This window comes from Rhinolophus ferrumequinum, chromosome 23, assembly GCF_004115265.2.
Source record: "Rhinolophus ferrumequinum isolate MPI-CBG mRhiFer1 chromosome 23, mRhiFer1_v1.p, whole genome shotgun sequence".
Taxonomy (NCBI): Eukaryota; Metazoa; Chordata; class Mammalia; order Chiroptera; family Rhinolophidae; genus Rhinolophus; species Rhinolophus ferrumequinum.
Window position 1 is genome coordinate 4306677 of NC_046306.1, and position 19300 is coordinate 4325976.

Here is a 19300-nt window from a genome sequence, read left to right on the forward strand (position 1 = left end):
TTGAGTTGTAATATTTACTTATGTATTCTGGATACTAGATCCCTATTAGACATACAGTTTGCGGAAATTTTCTCCCATTTTTTGGTGTTGTCTTTTCATTTTCTTGACAGTGTTTTTTGAAGCACAAAAGTTTTTAATTTTCATGAATTCCAGTTTATTTTTTTCTTTGGTGGTTTGATTTTTTTTTTTTTTGGTTTTTTGTTTTGGTGCCATATTTAAAAAAGCATTAGCCAAATACAAGGCTATACAGATCAACACCTGTTTCTTCTAAGAGTTTTATAAATTTAACTCTTCTATTGAGGTCTTCAATCTATTTTGAGTTAATTTTTGTATTTGGTAAAAGGTAAGGGTCCAAATCCACTCTTTTTCATGTGGATATCCAGTTTTCCTTGTCTCACTGGTTGAAAAGACTATTCTTTCCCCCATTAAATTGTCTTGGCATCCTTGTCAAAAACCAATTTACCGTAAAGGTATTCGTTTATTTCTGGACTCTCGATTCTATTTCACTGATCTGTATGTCTATCCTTATATGTCTGTACTACACAGCCCTTGTTACTGTAAATTTGTCGTAAGTTTTAAGAAGTATCTATCCTCATTTTGTTACTGTATTTCAAGATTGTTTTGCACATTCTGGAACTCATATGAATTTGATGATCAGCTTTTCAATTTCGGCAAAACAGCCAGCTGGGATTTCAATAAGTATTACACTAAATCTGCAGATTGATTTGGGGAATACTGCTGTCTTCACAGTATTAAGTGTTCCAATCCATGAACACAGGAGGCCTTTCCATTTATTTACATTTAATTTCCTTTCAGTGATGTTCTGTTGTTTTCAATATATAAGGCTTACACCTTTTTTTGTTAAATTTATTCCTAAGTAATTTGTTCTTCTTGATTCTTTTGTAAATGAAATTGTTTTCTAAATTTTACTTCCGAATATTTCATTGCTGGTCTATGAGAATACAGTTGATTTTTATCATATGTAATAATATTGTATCCTACAACCCTGCTGAACTTGTTTATTAGGTCTAAATTGTTGCCTCTTGTAACTGAAAAACAACAGGCTAGAGCTGAGCTACACCCCACACCACCCAGTCCAGATGTGCACACCTGATGTTAGGACGGTGTCTGTCTCTACTATCAACCTGCTCATCTGTCTACAGTTTCCTCTTTCCTGGTACCATCTTCTCTCCAGTTTCATTTCCTGACAGCTCTAAATCAAGAGGGAAGAAAGGAGTTCCCAGTTCTTCCTCCCAAAGTCCCAGCTTTGAATCTCCTTGGCCTGGCTTAGGTTATGTGCCCGTCCCTGAACCAATCACTGCAGCCACAAGAAAAAAGTGCTCTGATTGGCCACGTTTGGGTCACATGCCCTGCCCTGGACCTGGAGGTGGGATCAGCTACCGACTCTCATTCACATGGATTGAGGAAGGAGAGAGGTGATGCTCCAAAGGAAAATTGGGGTGATTTTAACAGAAGAAAGGGGCTAGGTGCTGGGTAGCTAATAAGAGCAGAGGCCATTGCCGCGGACGGGTAAATGCGTTACTACTGAAAAAAGAAAGCCTTTTATAAACACTGCGACACTCGTGCGGGGTACGGACCATGCCTTCTCCTTTGCACCAAGAGGGGAAGGCAGAAGTACCTGAACCAGCGCCATGCTTTTCACTACTTCAGTTTGGTTTTGAGTTGATATTTGTTGAAATTATTTCAGCATGTGTGTCTGGCTTCCTGTCGCAGGCATAGATGGAACGTTCAGAGTGAGGAGGAATGTGTGAGCCAACGAGGGAGACAGAACACACAGGAAGTCTGTGCCAAATCAGCATCTCATTTTCTTTAACACTTTGTACAGTTAGTTGTCTCGAAGTAAAAGAACTGTTTCTAAAAATATAACAAAATATTATAAAAGCTTCACAATCAGACAGTTTGGAACAAATGATGGGTTTAAATGTGCAGATACATTTTTAAAACAAATATCCATCCACGTGAATGTGTGTGCCCGTGAGCACATGTGTGTGTGTGCATCCATCCACGTGAACGTGTGTGCCCGTGAGCACATGCGTGTGTGTGCATCCATCCACGTGAACGTGTGTGCCCGTGAGCACATGCGTGTGTGTGCATCCATCCACGTGAACGTGTGTGCCCGTGAGCACATGCGTGTGTGTGCATCCATCCACGTGAACGTGTGTGCCCGTGAGCACATGCGTGTGTGTGCATCCATCCACGTGAACGTGTGTGCCCGTGAGCACATGCGTGTGTGTGCATCCATCCACGTGAACGTGTGTGCCCGTGAGCACATGCGTGTGTGTGCATCCATCCACGTGAACGTGTGTGCCCGTGAGCACATGCGTGTGTGTGCATCCATCCACGTGAACGTGTGTGCCCGTGAGCACATGCGTGTGTGTGCATCCATCCACGTGAACGTGTGTGCCCGTGAGCACATGCGTGTGTGTGCATCCATCCACGTGAACGTGTGTGCCCGTGAGCACATGCGTGTGTGCATCCATCCATGTGAACGTGTGTGCCCGTGAGCACATGCGTGTGTGCATCCATCCACGTGAACGTGTGTGCCCGTGAGCACATGCGTGTGTGTGCATCCATCCATGTGAACGTGTGTGCCCGTGAGCACATGCGTGTGTGTGCATCCATCCACGTGAACGTGTGTGCCCGTGAGCACATGCGTGTGTGTGCGTGCGCGCTGGGACTCTCTGCCTCAGCCCCTCCCATACATCCCTTCCCCCCGTCTCCCCTTCCCTCCTCTTTGCACCCCCTTCTTGCCATGACTGATAACCCTGAAAACAGAGGGCTGAAATCATGATGTTCAGTTTATTAAAAGTCTGTTATTGAGCTCAAAATAAATTTGTCCTCAAAAGCATCTAACTTGATAAAGTTCAAAAACACACTTTTGAAATTAACGAACTTACACTCCTGCCTTCTCTTTCTAGGTTTGGCAGATGCAGGGGAAGCCACAAAATGTGAGGTCTGGGGCTGGCTGTGTAGTCGCTTGATTAGATTGGAATCCCTCACCACCCTGTCTCTTTCCAGCTAGTTAACCCTTCAGGGCCTCAGTTTCCAAGAAGAGTAACTTGTGCAGAACTGTCACAAATGCCGTGGGCATCTCACCCATATCCCCTTGGCCCTTTCCACGTCTGTCCACCTGGGTCCAACCTCCAGCTGGAAGCGCCTGTGTCCCGCTACCTGAGGCTTTCTCTGGCTTCTGGAAGCTTCTCTGCTCACCATGCAGCTACAAGTGTTGGGAATTGATGCCCCTGGCAGTAAGTAGGCTGCTCCAGTGATGCGAGTGGGGGATAAACACCCTAGTTCCCTTGTCCTTGGTGAGCGACCCTGAGATAATACTCCACATGCTCCCAGCGGTCCCAGCACTCCCCGAGGCACTGAGCCCCAGTTGCCCTCTGAGGTCACTTGTTTGATGGCACACACTTCACTAGTCTCCACCCTTCCCTTGGCCTACCTCCCCATGGCCTTCCAGTGTTTCCTGCCCTCATGTCTCAAATAAACTACTTGAACGCAAATTACTGCCTCGGGTGTGCTTCTGGGGCACACAGCCTCAGATAGCAACAAACTGTACAGTGGGGGTCACGAAGGAGGCTGTCACAAAATGGCACTTTGACCTTGGACCTCCTGTCTCCAGAACTGTGAGAAGAAATGTTTGTTGTTTAAGCCACTTGGTCTGTGTTGATTTGTGACAGCAGCTGAACTGACTAAGACAGGTACACTCAATCCAAGAAACTTTAGAAAACAATTCAATATCCACGTTTACCCGGACAGTCCTGAAAATTCATACGAGATAGCACAGAACAGGCCAGCAGAGAAAGTACTGCTTCTTACCCTGTGGACATGGCAACATACCTGCTCGTGGCAATGGAGATAGGTGCTAAGAGCTTCCCTTCCGGAGCCTGAGGGCCTGGGTTGGACCCTCATGTCTTCCACTCAGGAGCTCCGCCAACTTGACCAGTTTACTTAGTAACCTCTCTGAACGCCAGCTTCTTCTCTATTAAACGCAGATTCAGTATTACTGTCCTATCTTATAAGATTGTCTGAATGAGTCTATGAAATAATGTAAACCTCAGGAAAGAGGGTCCATAGTAAGCTCTAAATAAATGTCAATTGCTGTTCAGTCACGACGTCCTTCAGGAAACATCCTTGCTTTGAATTTTAGAGTAGGGTACCCATTTAAAATGAAAAGAAGTAACAAGTGAAAATGTAAAAGTGTTTTGCTCTTGCCCCAACCCCTACCCCAAGCTCTGAAACAGCCACCCAGACTTACTCCCGGCCACAACCTGAGGGACTCCTGTGTCTTATGGGGTGTGTGCCCTCATTTCCTCATTTTACCTTCTGGGCATAGAAGTCTTAGCACCTCAGGCTTCCAGATGCCTTTGAAAATGTTTGAGTTCCAACATATAGGGGAGGAAAAAAAAGCATTGCAAAATCAGAATCAATGAATGTTTAATTAAAAGTCTAAAAACCTAATATTATGTCAAGTTCATTAACTGTTCCGTTTAGTCATCATAAAAATTTCATTACACTTAATTATATTTGAAACAAATTTATAGGTGAAATGGTCCCACTTTGCAAGAATTCCCAAGAATCCTGGACACTCAGTGGAGAATGTTTGGTCAATTGTAATTAAATGAATTTCTTGTAGGTAAATAATTCAGCAAACAAAATTATCACAAAATCATTTGATCATAAAAATAAAAGTTAGATGTGAATTGATTTCAATATATTTGTCGGGATGTGGAGAAGGGCTTTCCAAAAAGAATTGGTGGGGGAGGAAGAGTGTGAGAACTGCCCAGGGCTGGCCATGTCCCCTCTCCCTTTCAGGACCATCTCCTGCCACCTGCCACCTGCACACAGGGTCACTTTCCAAATCCCCATCTCTCCATGGATGAAAGTCCTCCTTTCCTTTGCCCCTGGGGAAAATTTCAAGTTTCTACCACAGCCTTCAATGCTCTGGCCCCTGTCCATCTCCCCAACTCACCTTCCACCCACCCAGGTCCCCTTTACTGGCCAGAGCTACAGGGAATGGTGGTGGATCGGGGACTCAGCCTAAGCCACCTGCCAATCCCTGGATTGGGCAGTGTGGCCTCTTCTGAAGCCGGAGTGGAAGGGGAGCCAGGAACCAGGGAGCGGGCCGTTCCCCTGCTCCCCGCCTCTGCCGTCCACGGACCCCAGCTTGCGCCCTGAGATAAAGAAGGCACAAAGAATTATTTGGTGAATGACCAGATGAATAAATGGGACTGCTCTGTCACCTCGGAGAGGCACCGCTGGAGACCACATAATGATGATAAGACTAGTTCCTGTTTATTGCACACGTACTACATGCTCAGTGCTCTGCTAGCACCTTTGGCACCTGATCTCTTCTAACCTTTGCAACAACCCCATGGTGTAGGTTCTGTTCTGAGGAAGAAGCTTTTCAGAGGGAGAAACTGGGCTCAGAAAGAGTAGGGACTCACTCCAGACACAGAGCTTAAAGGTGGGGTGCCAGGACCAGAGCCCTAGGTCTGTCTGACTCTAGTGGACACGGTGACCCATGGAGGCCGGCCGAGTTCTGCCTTGAAGGTGGTGAACAGCGCCAGGCAGGTCCTGCTGGGGCTGCCGCGGAGTCTGCTGCCTTCCACGCAGCACCTTCGCTTGGACTGTTTCACCCCCTCTGCCGATGGCTCTTGCAACCTTGACCCTGTCTCTCTCTGGCCACCTCTGGTTCTTTGACCTTTGCCCCTGACAAAGACACATTATTATCCACATTTGGTGCCTTCTGACCTTCCACTCCCACCCCTGAGGTGAATTCACAGAGGAAATGTCAAAAATAACATCCAGGCTGCCTGGTAGAACGGAGACTGCGGTTTGCCAATACAATGTGCAGTAAAAATATCTCTCTTTTAAAAGGGAGAGAGAGAAATTTAAAGACTTAAGATCAGTAACGTGCAATTATCATCTGGTTTGGGCGGAGACTTCTAATGGTTTCCAGAAAAACACAAGCTATGAAAATGGAGAGTGCATTCCAAAGCAAAAAGAGATGTGGGCTCCAGCAAACAGGGATGCCATCTTGGAACCTCTGTGGCCTTTGAGCTCCTTCCCAGACGGAGTACGAGGCACCAGCATCCTCACCTCCCTTCCTCTCCCCTTTTGCCTTCCACACTGGACAGAGCCTGGAAAGTGCTTCTGAACTCAGCCTTGGACCTGCTCAATACATAGGCCCCAGTGAACGACCATACCTAAAGGCACAAAGAAGATGTCCTCACTCCGTCTCTGGCGGGAACAACAGAGCCTTGCAATGGCAGGGACAGCCAGGTCTCCTCCAATATCTGTTGTCCCCTATTTTTTAAGTAATAAACCACCAATTTTAGCTGGGTGCCTTGTGATCCAGAATAACGACCATCTTCCCCAGCCTCCCTTGCCGGGACATGAAGCTAATGGAATGTGTGTGCAACTTGCAACTATTCTTAAAGGGGAGATACCTGTCCTTTTCCCTTTTCCTCCCTCCTGCTGGAAGGAATGCAGATGTGATGGCTGGAGCTTGAGCAGCCATCCTAGAGCATAAGGCCAACCTGCGAGTGAGGGCCATAAATGGCAGAGCAACAAAATAGAAGTGCCTGGGTCTCAATCCCGTGGTGTGCCAGGCCAAACCTGGACCGCCTACCAGGCTGTTAGAGGAGAAAGAAAGAAGCATCTAGACTGTTTAAGCCACTGATATTTGGGTTAAAAACAATCCTTATAGTCAAAATTACCTTGAAAATCTCTTAAATTGAGAAGAGAACACAAGATAATCTAAATCTTTAAAAGCGCGGGTCCCACCCAGTGTGGTGAGACGCTCTCAGCAGGTTCATGGCTTCCATGAATTCCAGACAGCTGTGGAATGCTCCAGGAGGGGCAACCCACCCACATTAAATTGTATTTTTTCTTCTCTCCCTCTTTATTTTTTATTTATTTACTTTTTTTGTCTAGGGCCTAAAGTTGTATTGTAAACATGTGTCACATTTTCTAACTTACGCAAATTTTGTGAGCACCAACTAAGTGTCATATAGATATGCTTTTTCTTATTTACCATCTCAGTTTTATAGTGAAAGAAACTGAGGCTCAGAGAGGTAGTGACCCACAGCTAGGGAGGAGCAGGTGGCAGCTCAGATCAGACCTGCCCTGGAGAAGAAGGTGAGGCAGCATCTTTGTCCAGGTGGCACCTCCCGGGGTACTTGGCCTTTCCAGCACAGTGGTTCCTGCTGCAGGTCCCTAAGGACCACTCAGACAGCCAGCGCTCCGCGTGGTTTCAGGATAGGAAAGAGAGACACTGGGGACAGGAAGGGACCCTCCAAACACTGCCCAGATGGCCAAGAGGGTGCCAGCCTTCACTGCTGAAGCACAAGTGGTACTTCCAGAAACCAAACTGACCCTCAGGATCAAGCTTGAGTCCCTCAGCCTGACCTGCAAGCCACCAGGCCAGGCACCTTCCACACAAAGAGATCAGCGGCACGCAGGGAACAAAGCAAGAAGCCTGAGCAGGAGCGGCCAGGGAGAAAGGGGGAGAAGCCGGGTGTCGGGCCAGACGGAGTCGGGGTTTCCCGGGGGTGGGGAGGGTGATAGGTGGGAGGTCCCCCCTCAGCCAGAGAGGACCAGGCAGAGGTGGGCCGGGGTGAGTGGGCGCCACCTGGTGGCCAGTCCGAGCACGGCGCCTCCCAAAGTCCACTGGGAGGCTCAGCGGGAGCCCCCTCCCCAAGGATGGGCGGCTCCACAGTCTTCCTCAACACCTGCAACTACCTCGCATTTAAAATTAATATTGTCAATTCATATGGAGATACACGCTTCTTCGGTTTTACATAAGACAGATACAAAAGCATTATTGTGGTTTCCTGTTTTTATTGTGTTGACCAAGACTTCCCCAACCTCACCCGCCAGGCGGATAACATCACCTGAACCGCCAGAGATTCAGATTTAACTGGTCTGGCTGTGGACTGGGTATCAGGACTTTCCCTGCTTGCTTAGCAAAGGCAGCTTGGAGACGAGCGTCCAGCACCCATTTATTTCCTCGCTGCTATCGCTGTTCCTAGGCCCTCCCTTTGCAGAAATGCTGAGCCACGGGTCCGCGGAGGGAACGCGGAAACCCACGAGCCCGCCTAGGCTACTGCACTGGGACTCTGAGCCCAGGGACTTCCGAGGCTGAGTTCTTCACCCGCTTGGGCTACCTCACACAGGCCTCTGTATAGGCCTGTTTCCCCTCCTATTACCTGAAAGACAACAGTGGCCCTGAACTGCTTGAGGGTCACCGGCCCGTTTGAAAATTTATGAAAAGCAATGGGTCCTTTTTCCAGAAACATGTGGGTGCCAACTGTGCTTATGACTGTAGATGGCACTGGTGGCTCTGATTTCTCAGCTGGATTAACCCCTTCATCCTCACCACGGCCTCCTCACTCAGGTAGCTGCTTTTACTAGTTTTACAGATGAGTAAATGGGGGCACAGAGAGGTTAAATAACTCACCCAAGGTCACACAGCCAGTAAATGGGTGGGGAGCTGGGTTAGGACCCAAGAATCTGTGGCCTTGGACAAGTGACCTCACCAATCTAAGCCTCGGTTTCCCCTCTGAGAAAAGAGGCCAGTACTAGTCTTTACTCGGTAGGTGAGCCAGAAGGGCACATGAGATTGGAAAACACACAGTAGCTGCTCATTAAGGACAGCTGTCATTTTGATACGCACACAATCTCCAGGCACCCACCCAGGAATCTTGGCCTGTGTGTTGGGGGGCGGGGTCAGGGTGGGCATCAATGGGCACCCGGCAGTTCGGGAAAACCCCCGGCCCCAGGGGATGCTCTAGTCTTGCCAAGCTCATCTCACCCCACCAAAGTCTAGTCAGAGGCTTCCTCTTGCTCAATACAGCTTTCGGTTTTGTTTCTTTCAAAAGCCACACACACCCGTTTCATTTTTCTTTTCCTCCACAAAGCTGATAAATGTGGGCAGGCTAGGCTTCTGTTTCCGTGATGTGAAGAGCTGACACCTGCCTGGTTGGAGCTGGCCTCCCTTCACAGCTGCCAGAAGCACCGGGCTCCACCACACGAGGACACCCAGCCCCACCTGGCTCACTCTCTCAAGGCCACAGTGCAGAAGCCTACAGCTGTCCCCCAGTCCCCCTGCCAAGCCACCCGGGATTTCCAGCAACTGCTGTCAGCATGGCCGAGGCCCCTGTGGACCCAAGTGAGACAGGTACTTTCTTCTTTCTAAGGAACAGCGGGAATCTGGGTGGGACTGGCACTTCTCTCTCTGGCTCCTTCGCTTGTCCCAGATGGCAGCAATGATAGCAACACACGTGCCATGCATTTTGCAATAACCTCAGCGGTAAGTACAAAGGTGTTTCCATTTCCCACGAGATCACCAAGCCCTGTGAGGTGAAAGGACTCAGAGCATCAGGCTGACGACAGGGCTAAGCACCTGGCTTCACACTCATTTCCAGAAAGAGCAGAAATTGCTTTGATTAGAAGTGCACATTTCCCCCGTTGTGTTCTTCCTCAGATAACACTCCCAGGAGGATACCAGCAGGGGTGAACCCTGTGCTCAGCCAGGTGGTGAACCATTGCTGCATTCTCCGGCCACCACTAGGGGCTTATGGGCTGTGGGCTGAGGGTGGTTTGGGGTGGAGGTGGGGGTGGGGTGTTGTTATCATTAGCTCATTTAATCCTCACCACAAGTTTTGAAGGAGCTGCTATTATCCCCACCTCACAGATGGAGAAACTGAGGCATAGAGAGTTCACACATCTAGTAGGTGGCAGAGCTGGGGCTCAAACCCAGGAAACCAGCCATCAGAGAACAAGAATGAGGAAAACAGGGTGTGCTGGGGAGGGGTGCTGGCAGGGTATGGCTCAGGTTCCTGTCCTACTTCCCCGTGGGGGACGGACACACGGGGACTGGTCAGTGGTGCTTAGGAACTGAATTTTCCTTCTTCCCCAGTGGGCTTTCCTCTCCTTACCAACTTGTTGCTTATACTTCTTCCATTTCACAACCTCCGGGATTTGTGGAAGGATCCCGCCCTTGGGGGATGGCCTTCATACACGTCTCTGACCTGACTCCTCCTTTGCCAGCAGGAAGGTGGAAGAGGGCAAGGAGGAGGCTCACCCTGGCAGGCTTTTCAAGAATCAAAACTCTTAAAAAAAAAAATCAAAACTCTTTTCAAGTCAAGGCAAAGCGAGATGTGTAGTGGGTTGGACGAGGATTTCTGGTGGCTGGGGTGGCTGCTCAGGGCCGAATGTGGTGGGTGAAGGGACCGGCGTCCCAGGTGTTCTAAGCGCACCTCACCTACGCGCAGCAAGGACAAACGCATTCTGACCACAAAGGGAAGCCACAGCGCCCAGCTGTAGAGCCAGCAGCTGAGTTGCCCCTCCCCCCAGAAAACCCCAGAAAGCAAAGGGTCGGATATGGCCACCGCCCTGGAAGGCAAGCCAGATCCACCCAAGAAGGGCCCTGCTTTGCATTACCCTTGGGGTTCTTGGGGGCACACACTTACTGATGACAGGCTGGGCTGCCACGCACAGCCGCTCTATCTTACAGGATCCTGTCCTCTCACTCCCCGCAGAGCAGCTGTCCCGGGTTTGTGGGATCCTGCCCGGGAGGAGCAGGGGCCCTTGGAGGGTTCCTCCTTGAGCCTCAAGGGATCCTGCTTAGGGTCGTTCATCTCAGGTGGGAAAACACAGACATGCTATCGGTCACCTGGGCCGACGTCTGTCCCAGTAGTGGATGAATCCACTCACTCACTCATTCACTCAGTCACTCATTCATTCCCGTGCCATTTCCTGAGAATCTACTGTGTGCCCGGCACTGCGCTAGACACCGAAGGTACAACAGTAAACCAGGCAATTCTGATGGGAGCTTCTTGGGGCAATTCTGTAGGGGACACACACACGTACAACACCCCGCCCGCTCAGGGCATCCAGGACAGCTTCCCAAAGGAGATGGTGTCTGAGTGAGACCTGCAGGGTGAGTAGACATCGGACAGGGGGAGGGGTGGGGAAACGTATTCCGGACAGGGAACAGCATGGGAAAAGGCCCAGGGGTGAGTGGGGCCGAAAAGAGCCCGGATGGGTTGGCACTTGGAAGGAAGTTGAGGGGGCAGTAAAGACCAGGCTGAGTGGTCAGCAGAGCCAGTTCTGGCTGCCAAGTCGAGGACTGGAGGGAACCTGACTGGAGTTGGACTTGCTGTCACTGTAGAGATGATGACACAGAATAGGGAGGTGGAAGCAGAGAAGAGAAGAAGGGATTCGAGAGAGCCGGAAACAGTATTTCCAGGACTCTGTGATTAGGCATCAGAGAGAGAGATCCGTTTCTGAATGTTGTGAGGTTGCTGGCTTGGGTGAATGTGACACCACCCATATGAGGATGGGAGCCCGGGAGGATTCTGCAGGGAGGCGGAGGCTGGGGTCAGGGCACAGAGGCATGCCTCCCAGGCGGTCACTCCGCCTCACTGCCCTGCCCTCTCTCCCCTCCCTCCTGCTCTCCTACCCTCACTCTCCTCATCCTGCCCCTGCCACTTCCCTCTCCTTTGAGGACACCTGAGAGCTGAGCGTCCACCTGCCCTCCAGGGATTGCTCACAGGGGGCAGAGGACCCGCGAAAGGCCTGGGTGCCTCGTCTGGCCACCAGGCCGTCTGGCCAAAGTCATTTCTGACCAGCCCATGTGCCCCTCACTGAACGAGGGTGGTGTTGGCAGATGTGTGCTCAGGCCTCTGCCCTGGATCCCTCTCACGGAGCTTCCCCTGCCCGCCGAGCCTCCAGCCCAGGCTCCGTTGTGGGGCCCTCAGTTCTCTCTCTGCCCCTCTCGCCTCTCCTAGACCTTGAGCAAAGCATCCTGCGGGTACTGAGGGAGGCTGGCTCCCCTGTGAAGACTGCCCAGCTGGTAAAGGAATGCCAAGTGCCCAAGAAGAAACTCAACCAAGTCATCTACCGGCTGAAGGCAGAGTCGCAGGTGGCCCTCGTAGGCCCCGGAACGTGGTGCTTGGGCGACGGTGGGACTGGAGAAGTGGTTCCTGCAGAAGGGGCCCAGCCCAGCCAGGGTAACCCACCATCCTGGGGGGGGGGGCCGGTTCAGACCAGGTAGGAGCAGTTCTGGCACTGGACAAGCTCGGATTTGGGCCTGCGTTTGAACACAGTCGCTGCCCTTCAGGGGTGCGTGATGTCCCCTCACCGTGCCTTGGTTTCTTTTTCTGGCCAATGGAAATAACACTAAGGCTTCTTCACAGAGTTGCGAGAGGATTAGATGCAAAGGGTCAGCCTAGTGCCGTCACATAGTAGGTGCTCCGCAAAACGTCAATAACAACAACAGAAAATAGTGATGATGATAACAGAAACAATGGCAATAACAGAACACTTAACATCACATTAGATCCTCTTTTCTAGTTCTGTAGCCCACAGACCGGAAGCACCGACATTTATCAGGTACTTACACTGGGCCGGCGCGGTGCCCACGGTTCACCTAGATGGTGTTAGATGGTAGTCTTCCCCTTTTCTCAGAGAGGTTTTGGTAGCAGGGAAGCCATACGCCTGGAACGTGGCAGGGCAGGATTTGAAGCCACGTCGGTTCAACTCTAGGATCTGAGTTGGGAAGGCCAGTGCACGGGGGCCCACTATGGAGCGGCCCACCTTGGTCTGTAGAGTCCCCGTCCCCTGTCCTTTTCCTTCACCCCTAACCCATCTTTTTGTTCTGCAGCAGAGAGACCCCAGCAAGGAGCAGTTACAATCCCAGAGAGACCTGGCTCTCTGCTCAGTGAACAGCGTAAGCAACCTGGATTCCTTTCAGCTCCTGGGACAGGGGGCCCACTCCCTCTCACCCCGAAACCTTCCTTGGCCACTTGAAATGCTACGAGGGTTCAGGGGCCATGCCCCCTACACTGAGAGGCTCCCACAAAGTTTTCAGAGGCAAGACACAGTTCTCTGCCCTGAAGAGGCTACGTGCCGAGAATTCATTTCTCTGATCTATAGCTGACATTCACTGTGCACCTTCTGTGCCAGGCATGGCTCAGAGCACTTGATGTCCATCCCTCCATCCCTGGTCCTCAGGGCAACCTGTGTGTACATTGTCGCTGTGCCCATTTTGCAGATGAGGGAACTGGGCACAGAGGGGCCGGGCCGGCCCTGGGTCGCCCAGCTAGTGAACAGAGGAGCAGATTCAAACTCCAGGGGTCCTCCTTAATCCCTTGCCATCCTGCCTCCCAGAGAAAAGGATCTACCGGTTTCTGGAAGCAAGAGGGCCTTGTAAGGCCCTGATCATTGCCCAGTCCCTGGGATTGAGGACAGCAAAAGAAGTCAACCCAGACTTGTATGCCCTGAGGATAAAGCACCTTGTGGACTATGACCAGAATTCAAATGTATGGAAAATTTATCAACCAGGTAAGCCCTTACCTACTGCCCACACCTGGCTAAGGCAGACTTGTGAAGAGAAACCCCAACATCCAAACCTTGGTCCTTGCTGGGCGCCCTGCTAAACACTTTGCCTGTTCCACCTGTCAGACTCTCCCAGAAATTTGCAGTGGTCTTGCTGACCGGTCACTGGAAGGGGTTCCCAAGAGGGGAGAGGGGTGGATCCTGTTGGTGGGAGTAATCAGGGAGGACTGCCTGGAGGCATGGCCTCAGGCTGCAGTTGCAGAAGGCGGAGAGGGTGGGAAGGAGGTAGCCCACTCCTAACTGTATCAGCCCTGGGTGCAGGGCTCAATCTGAGTTTGCTAACAGTTTTCTGTAAGAACTTTGCCCATCCTGAAGTTTCAAAGTTGCTGGAAGTGAAGGCCAGACCGGGCTCAGATAGCCACAGGGTGGAGTCCCAGGGCTGACTTATCTGTGAGGTGCAGCAGACACAGGCCTAGAACCCACAGCATTTTTACGGGTCCATGAAAATGTTCTAATTTCTGTTAAAATCAGAAGAAAAAAGTGAATGTTATAATAATAATGAATCGCTAATAATGATTCTAGCCTAGATTATATTTGTCTTTATCCCAATGCAGTCAGAAAAATGTAATTTTATATATATATATATATATATATATATATATATATATATATATATATATATGCATGCAGGGGCTTACAAAGGCACAAGAGTCTGTCCCATGAAGGTGGGACTGTAGCCCGTTGGGTGAGTGGGAGAAGCCCCAGACAGGTGCTCCCTGGCCCACATGGGGCCCATGCTCACGGTAACCAAGGGGGTCTCTGCATTCTGATAACTTGCGACAGCAGCCAGATTTTAAACACTGGTGACAAATGCAAATTCTTTTTTTTTTCTACAAGGAAATATTTATAAACCAAGATAAAATAAAAATGACACGTGGAAAACCAAACAAGACCAGCAGTCCAAGACGCAAGGTCACTAACAAATCCAAATTCTTAAAAGTGCCTTGTGAGCCAAGCAAAGCTTATCCGGTGGCCAGAAACAGTCCGTGGACTGCCACCGTCAGCCTTTGCTAAAGGGAGGGATTCCTGGAGCTCCGCGGTCACTGCTGTGTCTGCCTCACAGGGAGGGAAGCAGAGGGTCGGGGAACAGTGAGGCTCCAGAGGTCCTCCCTGGGTGGCAGAGGACACAGGTAGGGCAACCTGCTGTGACGATGTCCACGGGAGGCTCATCGGAGATGCCTGTGGCATTTGTTAAATATACTGGTTCCTGGGTCCCACCTAGGACCTACTGATTCAGCACCCCCGGGGTGGGTGCCTGGGAATCTGTGTATTCAAGCTCCCCAGGAGACATTGGGGCTGCCAGCTGGCATTCAGAACCGCTGACCCCTCAAGAGGTGCAAAGGGATTGAGTGAAATATTATTTAGCAGAAGTTTCTGGAGGAGGAAATCAGTCCACCACAATCATTTACCAGCAAAACCCCACCAACGTGATCAGCCAGAATGGCCCAAACAGCCACATTTCCATTAAGAACTCTGCAGCCATCCAGATCGGACACAGGAACACCATACTGAGCCAGACGGCTTCTGGGGAGAATGGTGAGTCCTCTCAGAGACACCAGAAGGGACCTCTAGGGGGCAGCTGCTCCAATCAGGTGGGGGCAGGGAATAGGGAGGGGGTATCCAACCCTGTGAGGAGATCGAGGAGATCGCCAAGGTCCTCCTTAGTGGCCTTCCTGAGAATGAGGAAGTCTTTCTTCATGCCTGGATCAAACTTCTGCTTTCCCTTCATTTCGATACCTTTCACCTCATTTTTAAGGGGGCCCAATACTTTCCCATGAGAAACAGTTCGATTCACTCTCCCTCAGTTGAATGTCGCAAGGGGTGATGGTAGTATTTTGTTTGTCCTGAGACACACTGTTTTCTCCCACATTTTAACATCTCGGAAACTGGGGTGCTTCCTAGTTTGGATGAAATACGGTCCTGCAGATGAGTGCTTACTCTGCGCAGGTACTGTGGTGAGAGGGGACAGGGCCACCCCTCCGTTCAGCCATGGGACACGGATGGTAGCATCAGCCCAAAAGTTGGAACACTCCCTGTGACCTCAAGAGAAGCCTTCCCCACTTTGGACCTCAGTTCGCCCAATTGTGAAATGAGGAACTTTGTCCTAGAATCTAGGTCAATGTTTGCTCTCTGCATTCCCCCTTCCCAATTTTGGCCACACCCATGTCTGCTTATTTATTTAATGTTGTTGTATGGTTTACTTTTTTGTTCTGCTCAAATTTATTTTAAAGTGAACTTCTATAGCATTACCTTATGTTGGAAACCAGGAAGGTTACCCTAAAAATGAACGCTGAGAGAATAAAACAGTGTCAAAGGCTACAAGCATCGGGTGTTGGGCGTTACAGATGTCCTAACACCAAAGGGGACTTTCTCCGGATGGGCTCAGAGGATTGCTAAGGACTAGGAAGCAGAGGATGTGCTGTGTTTGGTTTTCGAGTGCCCCAGTGACACCCCAGGGTAAAAACCTGGGGAGCGCTATGCTAACGGTTCTGCTGGGCCCATCTGCTCTCCCACCCAGAGCTTGAAATAATCATTCCCTGTCTGATGGTGTCCAGGGAGAATTCAGAGGCCAGTCTCCTCTGTCCGGCCAGGACTTTTTGTGTGTGGGTGTTGGGGGTGTGTCAGAAGGGTAGTTAGGTCAGAGGTCATGTGGCTGTGTTTCCTGCCAGGCCCCACAGCTCCCCTCAACCTCCCTCTACTGGCATCAACTGATCCGTCAACTCAGGACCCCCTGGATGGATCCTGGGTGCCCCAGGATATCCGCATGGAGAACTCTGAGCTCAGACGGGTGCAGCTGGGACACGGCAATGAGATGAGTCTTCATAGCACCCCGACCGAGGGCCCTGCCTGCAGCCCATCTGGCAGGCGCCCAGGTAATGGGATCACACAGCCATCCCGCCCCAACCCCATCCTCTTTGGCTTCTCACTAGATGGGACTTGAGCCAGTCTTACAGGAAGAGAGGCATGATGGGAAATTCCTTTCCATCCACCAGGAGGCTGTACCGCAGTGTAGAGCTGGTTCCCATCCCTACTACCCACCTCAGGAAACCTCAGCTTTTTTCATTCGTGCAATGGGTATGGAGCTGCAGAGGCTGGGCCAGATGAAGTGGGGACACAGGAGATGGCCGACTGGAATGGCATCTAAGGAGGGTGGAGGGCAGGAGCCACCTAAGTACTGGGTGCCCTACTAAGTATTGTCGACAGGGACCAGAGGGCACAGGTTGTGTTCTCCCCATCACTGGTAATCCAGAAACAAGCTGGAGGAGAAAGACAGCAGAGAGGCCTGAGACAGGGAGAAAGCCAGGGATGCAGTTTCCAGAGTGGGGAGGCTGGTGGGGTCAGGGGAGCTCTGTGGGGTCCAGCAACAAGGGGTTGGTGGTGACCTGAGGGGACAGAAGGAGGATGGGGAGTGGGAGAAAGCGAGACTGAGTATGGAAAAGTCTTTTTGGGAGTTTGGGTGGGAAAGGCAGGAGCAGGACAGCAGGGGTTGGGGACTGGGCAGGACATCAGGTTGGGCACCACAGGATTTTAACCCAAGTCAGCTCAGGCGGGTGAGCAGGGTTTGCAGAGGTCTCACAAGAAGCAAGGTCTTGCTGTCTACTAAGCACAGCGGGGGCCAATGGGGGCAAGTTCAGGAGGACAGCGGGCCATGGAGGACTTAAACGCCAGGCTAGGGGTGCGACTCCAGGCCACCACCCAGCTGCTCACACGTCCTTCCCGGCATCTCTCTTTGGCTGACCCACAGTCTTTGCCACCACTGGCTCAGAAGCTTCATTCAAAATGCGAATGCCCACACCAGGCCACAGCAAGGGGGATGTGGAGAGTGTGGCCCAACGAGTCCATATCCGTTCCTGCTTCCTGGAAGACGCTGCCATTGGCAATCACAACAGAATGAGAGTCATCACGGGGGCAGCTGAAGGAGGAGGTGCAGGGCCTGAAGACAGCGATGGGGACCCTGGGGAGCCGGCAGGTGATGCACGTAAGCCTGGACCCTTTGAGTCTCCCATTTCCCAGAGTCTGGGAGTGAGTGGGGCATCATAGCAAAGTGGGTGTTAGAGGGCATGGCTTCAGATTTTTCTAGCCTGAGTGGCCTAACCCATCACTGAGCCTGTTTCCCCGCCTGTAAAATGAGGATGATGAGAATAGTCTGACCAGGCCACATGCCCATGAAGCTGGCCCTCCTTGGAAGGTTCTGGAACATGATATCCCACCTCTATTCTCACCTGCCCCCCCGCCCCTTAGTCACCCAGTCCACTGATTCTTCCCAAGAAATAATGCTGGAACCCCTTTAAGCTTCTTCCATTTTTAAAATATCAGGAAGAAGTAGTTCATTCATTTATTCACCGACTGGTCCCACTCTCGCCCTCAAATGCTCCCTCACTTGGAGACACAGCCATGAGCAAAACAAATAAATACTTCCTGTTATGGGGGTCATAGTCCAGTAAGGAACAGAGACAACTCAAAAAGCAAAGCAATCAAGCTTTTCAAAGAAACACAACCCCTGTAAAAAAAAAAAAAAAAAAAAAAAAAAAAGAACCTGGGCAGGTTGGGGAAAAGCTGCCATAGCCAGGCAATCAGAGAAGGCTCTGGGAGGAGGTGGCATCTGAGCCAAGGCCTTAGAGGAACAAGGAGCCAGCCCAGCAAAGATCTGGGAATGGCATTCCCAGATCCCAGGTGGAGGGAACAACAAAGGCAGAGTCCCTGAGGTGGGAACAATGGTGACTTGTTCAGCATCACGTGTAGGGTGCTAGGGAGCAAGAGGCAGTGGACCGCTGAGCAAGGGCAGCGTCTCTCAGAGCCAGGAAGCCCAGACGAGTGAGCTGTGGCACCCCAGGAGAACTTCGAGCAGAATTTCAAAGTGTCACTGAACACTGTTTGTGGACAGAGTAAAGGGCGGACTTGGGGGAAGCAGGGAATTACTGCAATGGTCCAGGTGAGAAAAGAAGGTGCCTCAGAGATGGGGACACAAGGCCAGTCCACCTGGCAAGCCTGTGGCCAGGGACAGTGGCCTTGGTCCCCAGTGAACCAAATTGCCTTGCTTATTCGACGTGACGTGGCTCACGCTTTCCTTTGGCGACATCTCTTCCCCAGGTCCTCACACAGAAGCTGCTCAGCACAGAGGCAACGTCCCTGACAACGAGGGTCCCACTGATGCTGACATTTCCATGCTCACCTCTCACCTGGAAGCTGTGACTCTCGAAGGCAGGGATCTGGAAGCTACAGAAGACACCCCCTGAGTGGACAGAACCTCAGACGTGGGGTCCCCAGGGGGAGGTGGGGTTCAGAACAAAGTGCCCATGGATGAACTTGCTTCAGCTGAGGCCGGGTGGGAGCCAATGGAGGCTGGAGAGCCCCTGCGCTGCGCTGTCACGTCCCATAAATGTGCTTGTTGAACTTCCTGCCTCATGATGCGTGACCCACGTGAGTCAGCACTTGGGCTGGGCCAAGGCTGGGTCTGCGGGGGCCAGGAGCAGACTGAAGGGGCATCCCCCCTGGGGTATAAGAGGAGGTGGGCTGACAGGTGCGGGGCTCAGGCAGCCAGCAGGGCCCAGGCCACATTCCCAACTCCCTCCTGGACCACCTTCCATCAAGGCTCCCACTCTCTTCTCCTCACTCAAGACCTGAATTCCTCAAGGCCCATCATCATGGCATCCGAACCTCTTTACCACATGACCTTTCTAGAACCTTCCTGCCTCAGCCTTGATCTCAGCATTTCTTAGCTGAACGTCCAGAGAACAAATCTCTCCCCTCCAAGTCCTGGTGGAAACCACTGACCAGCTGTGGGTCAGGTGACCTCTGTTTGAAGCCATTGGCCAGCCTGTGAGTCAGGTGACCTCTGCTGGCCAATCAGCAAAGAATACTTATTCTA

General features: G+C 51.1%; 1 protein-coding gene across 3 annotated transcripts; it reads left to right on the top strand.

The window, feature by feature from the left end:
• The first annotated feature begins 8933 nt into the window (after positions 1-8933).
• On the top strand, positions 8934-18815 carry ZBP1 (Z-DNA binding protein 1). 3 transcript variants are annotated; one of them, XM_033094338.1, is made up of 8 exons: positions 8934-9208; positions 11823-12044; positions 12698-12763; positions 13204-13377; positions 14797-14967; positions 16101-16304; positions 17177-17410; positions 18523-18815. In XM_033094338.1, exons 1-8 carry the CDS (start codon positions 9175-9177, stop codon positions 18666-18668), a joined length of 1251 nt encoding a protein of 416 aa, XP_032950229.1. In that variant the 5' UTR covers positions 8934-9174; the 3' UTR covers positions 18669-18815. The 3 variants fall into 3 exon arrangements, with proteins under 3 accessions (XP_032950229.1, XP_032950232.1, XP_032950230.1); XM_033094341.1 differs by having other exon boundaries at positions 17177-17401; XM_033094339.1 differs by having other exon boundaries at positions 14800-14967.
• The last annotated feature ends 485 nt before the right edge of the window (positions 18816-19300 follow it).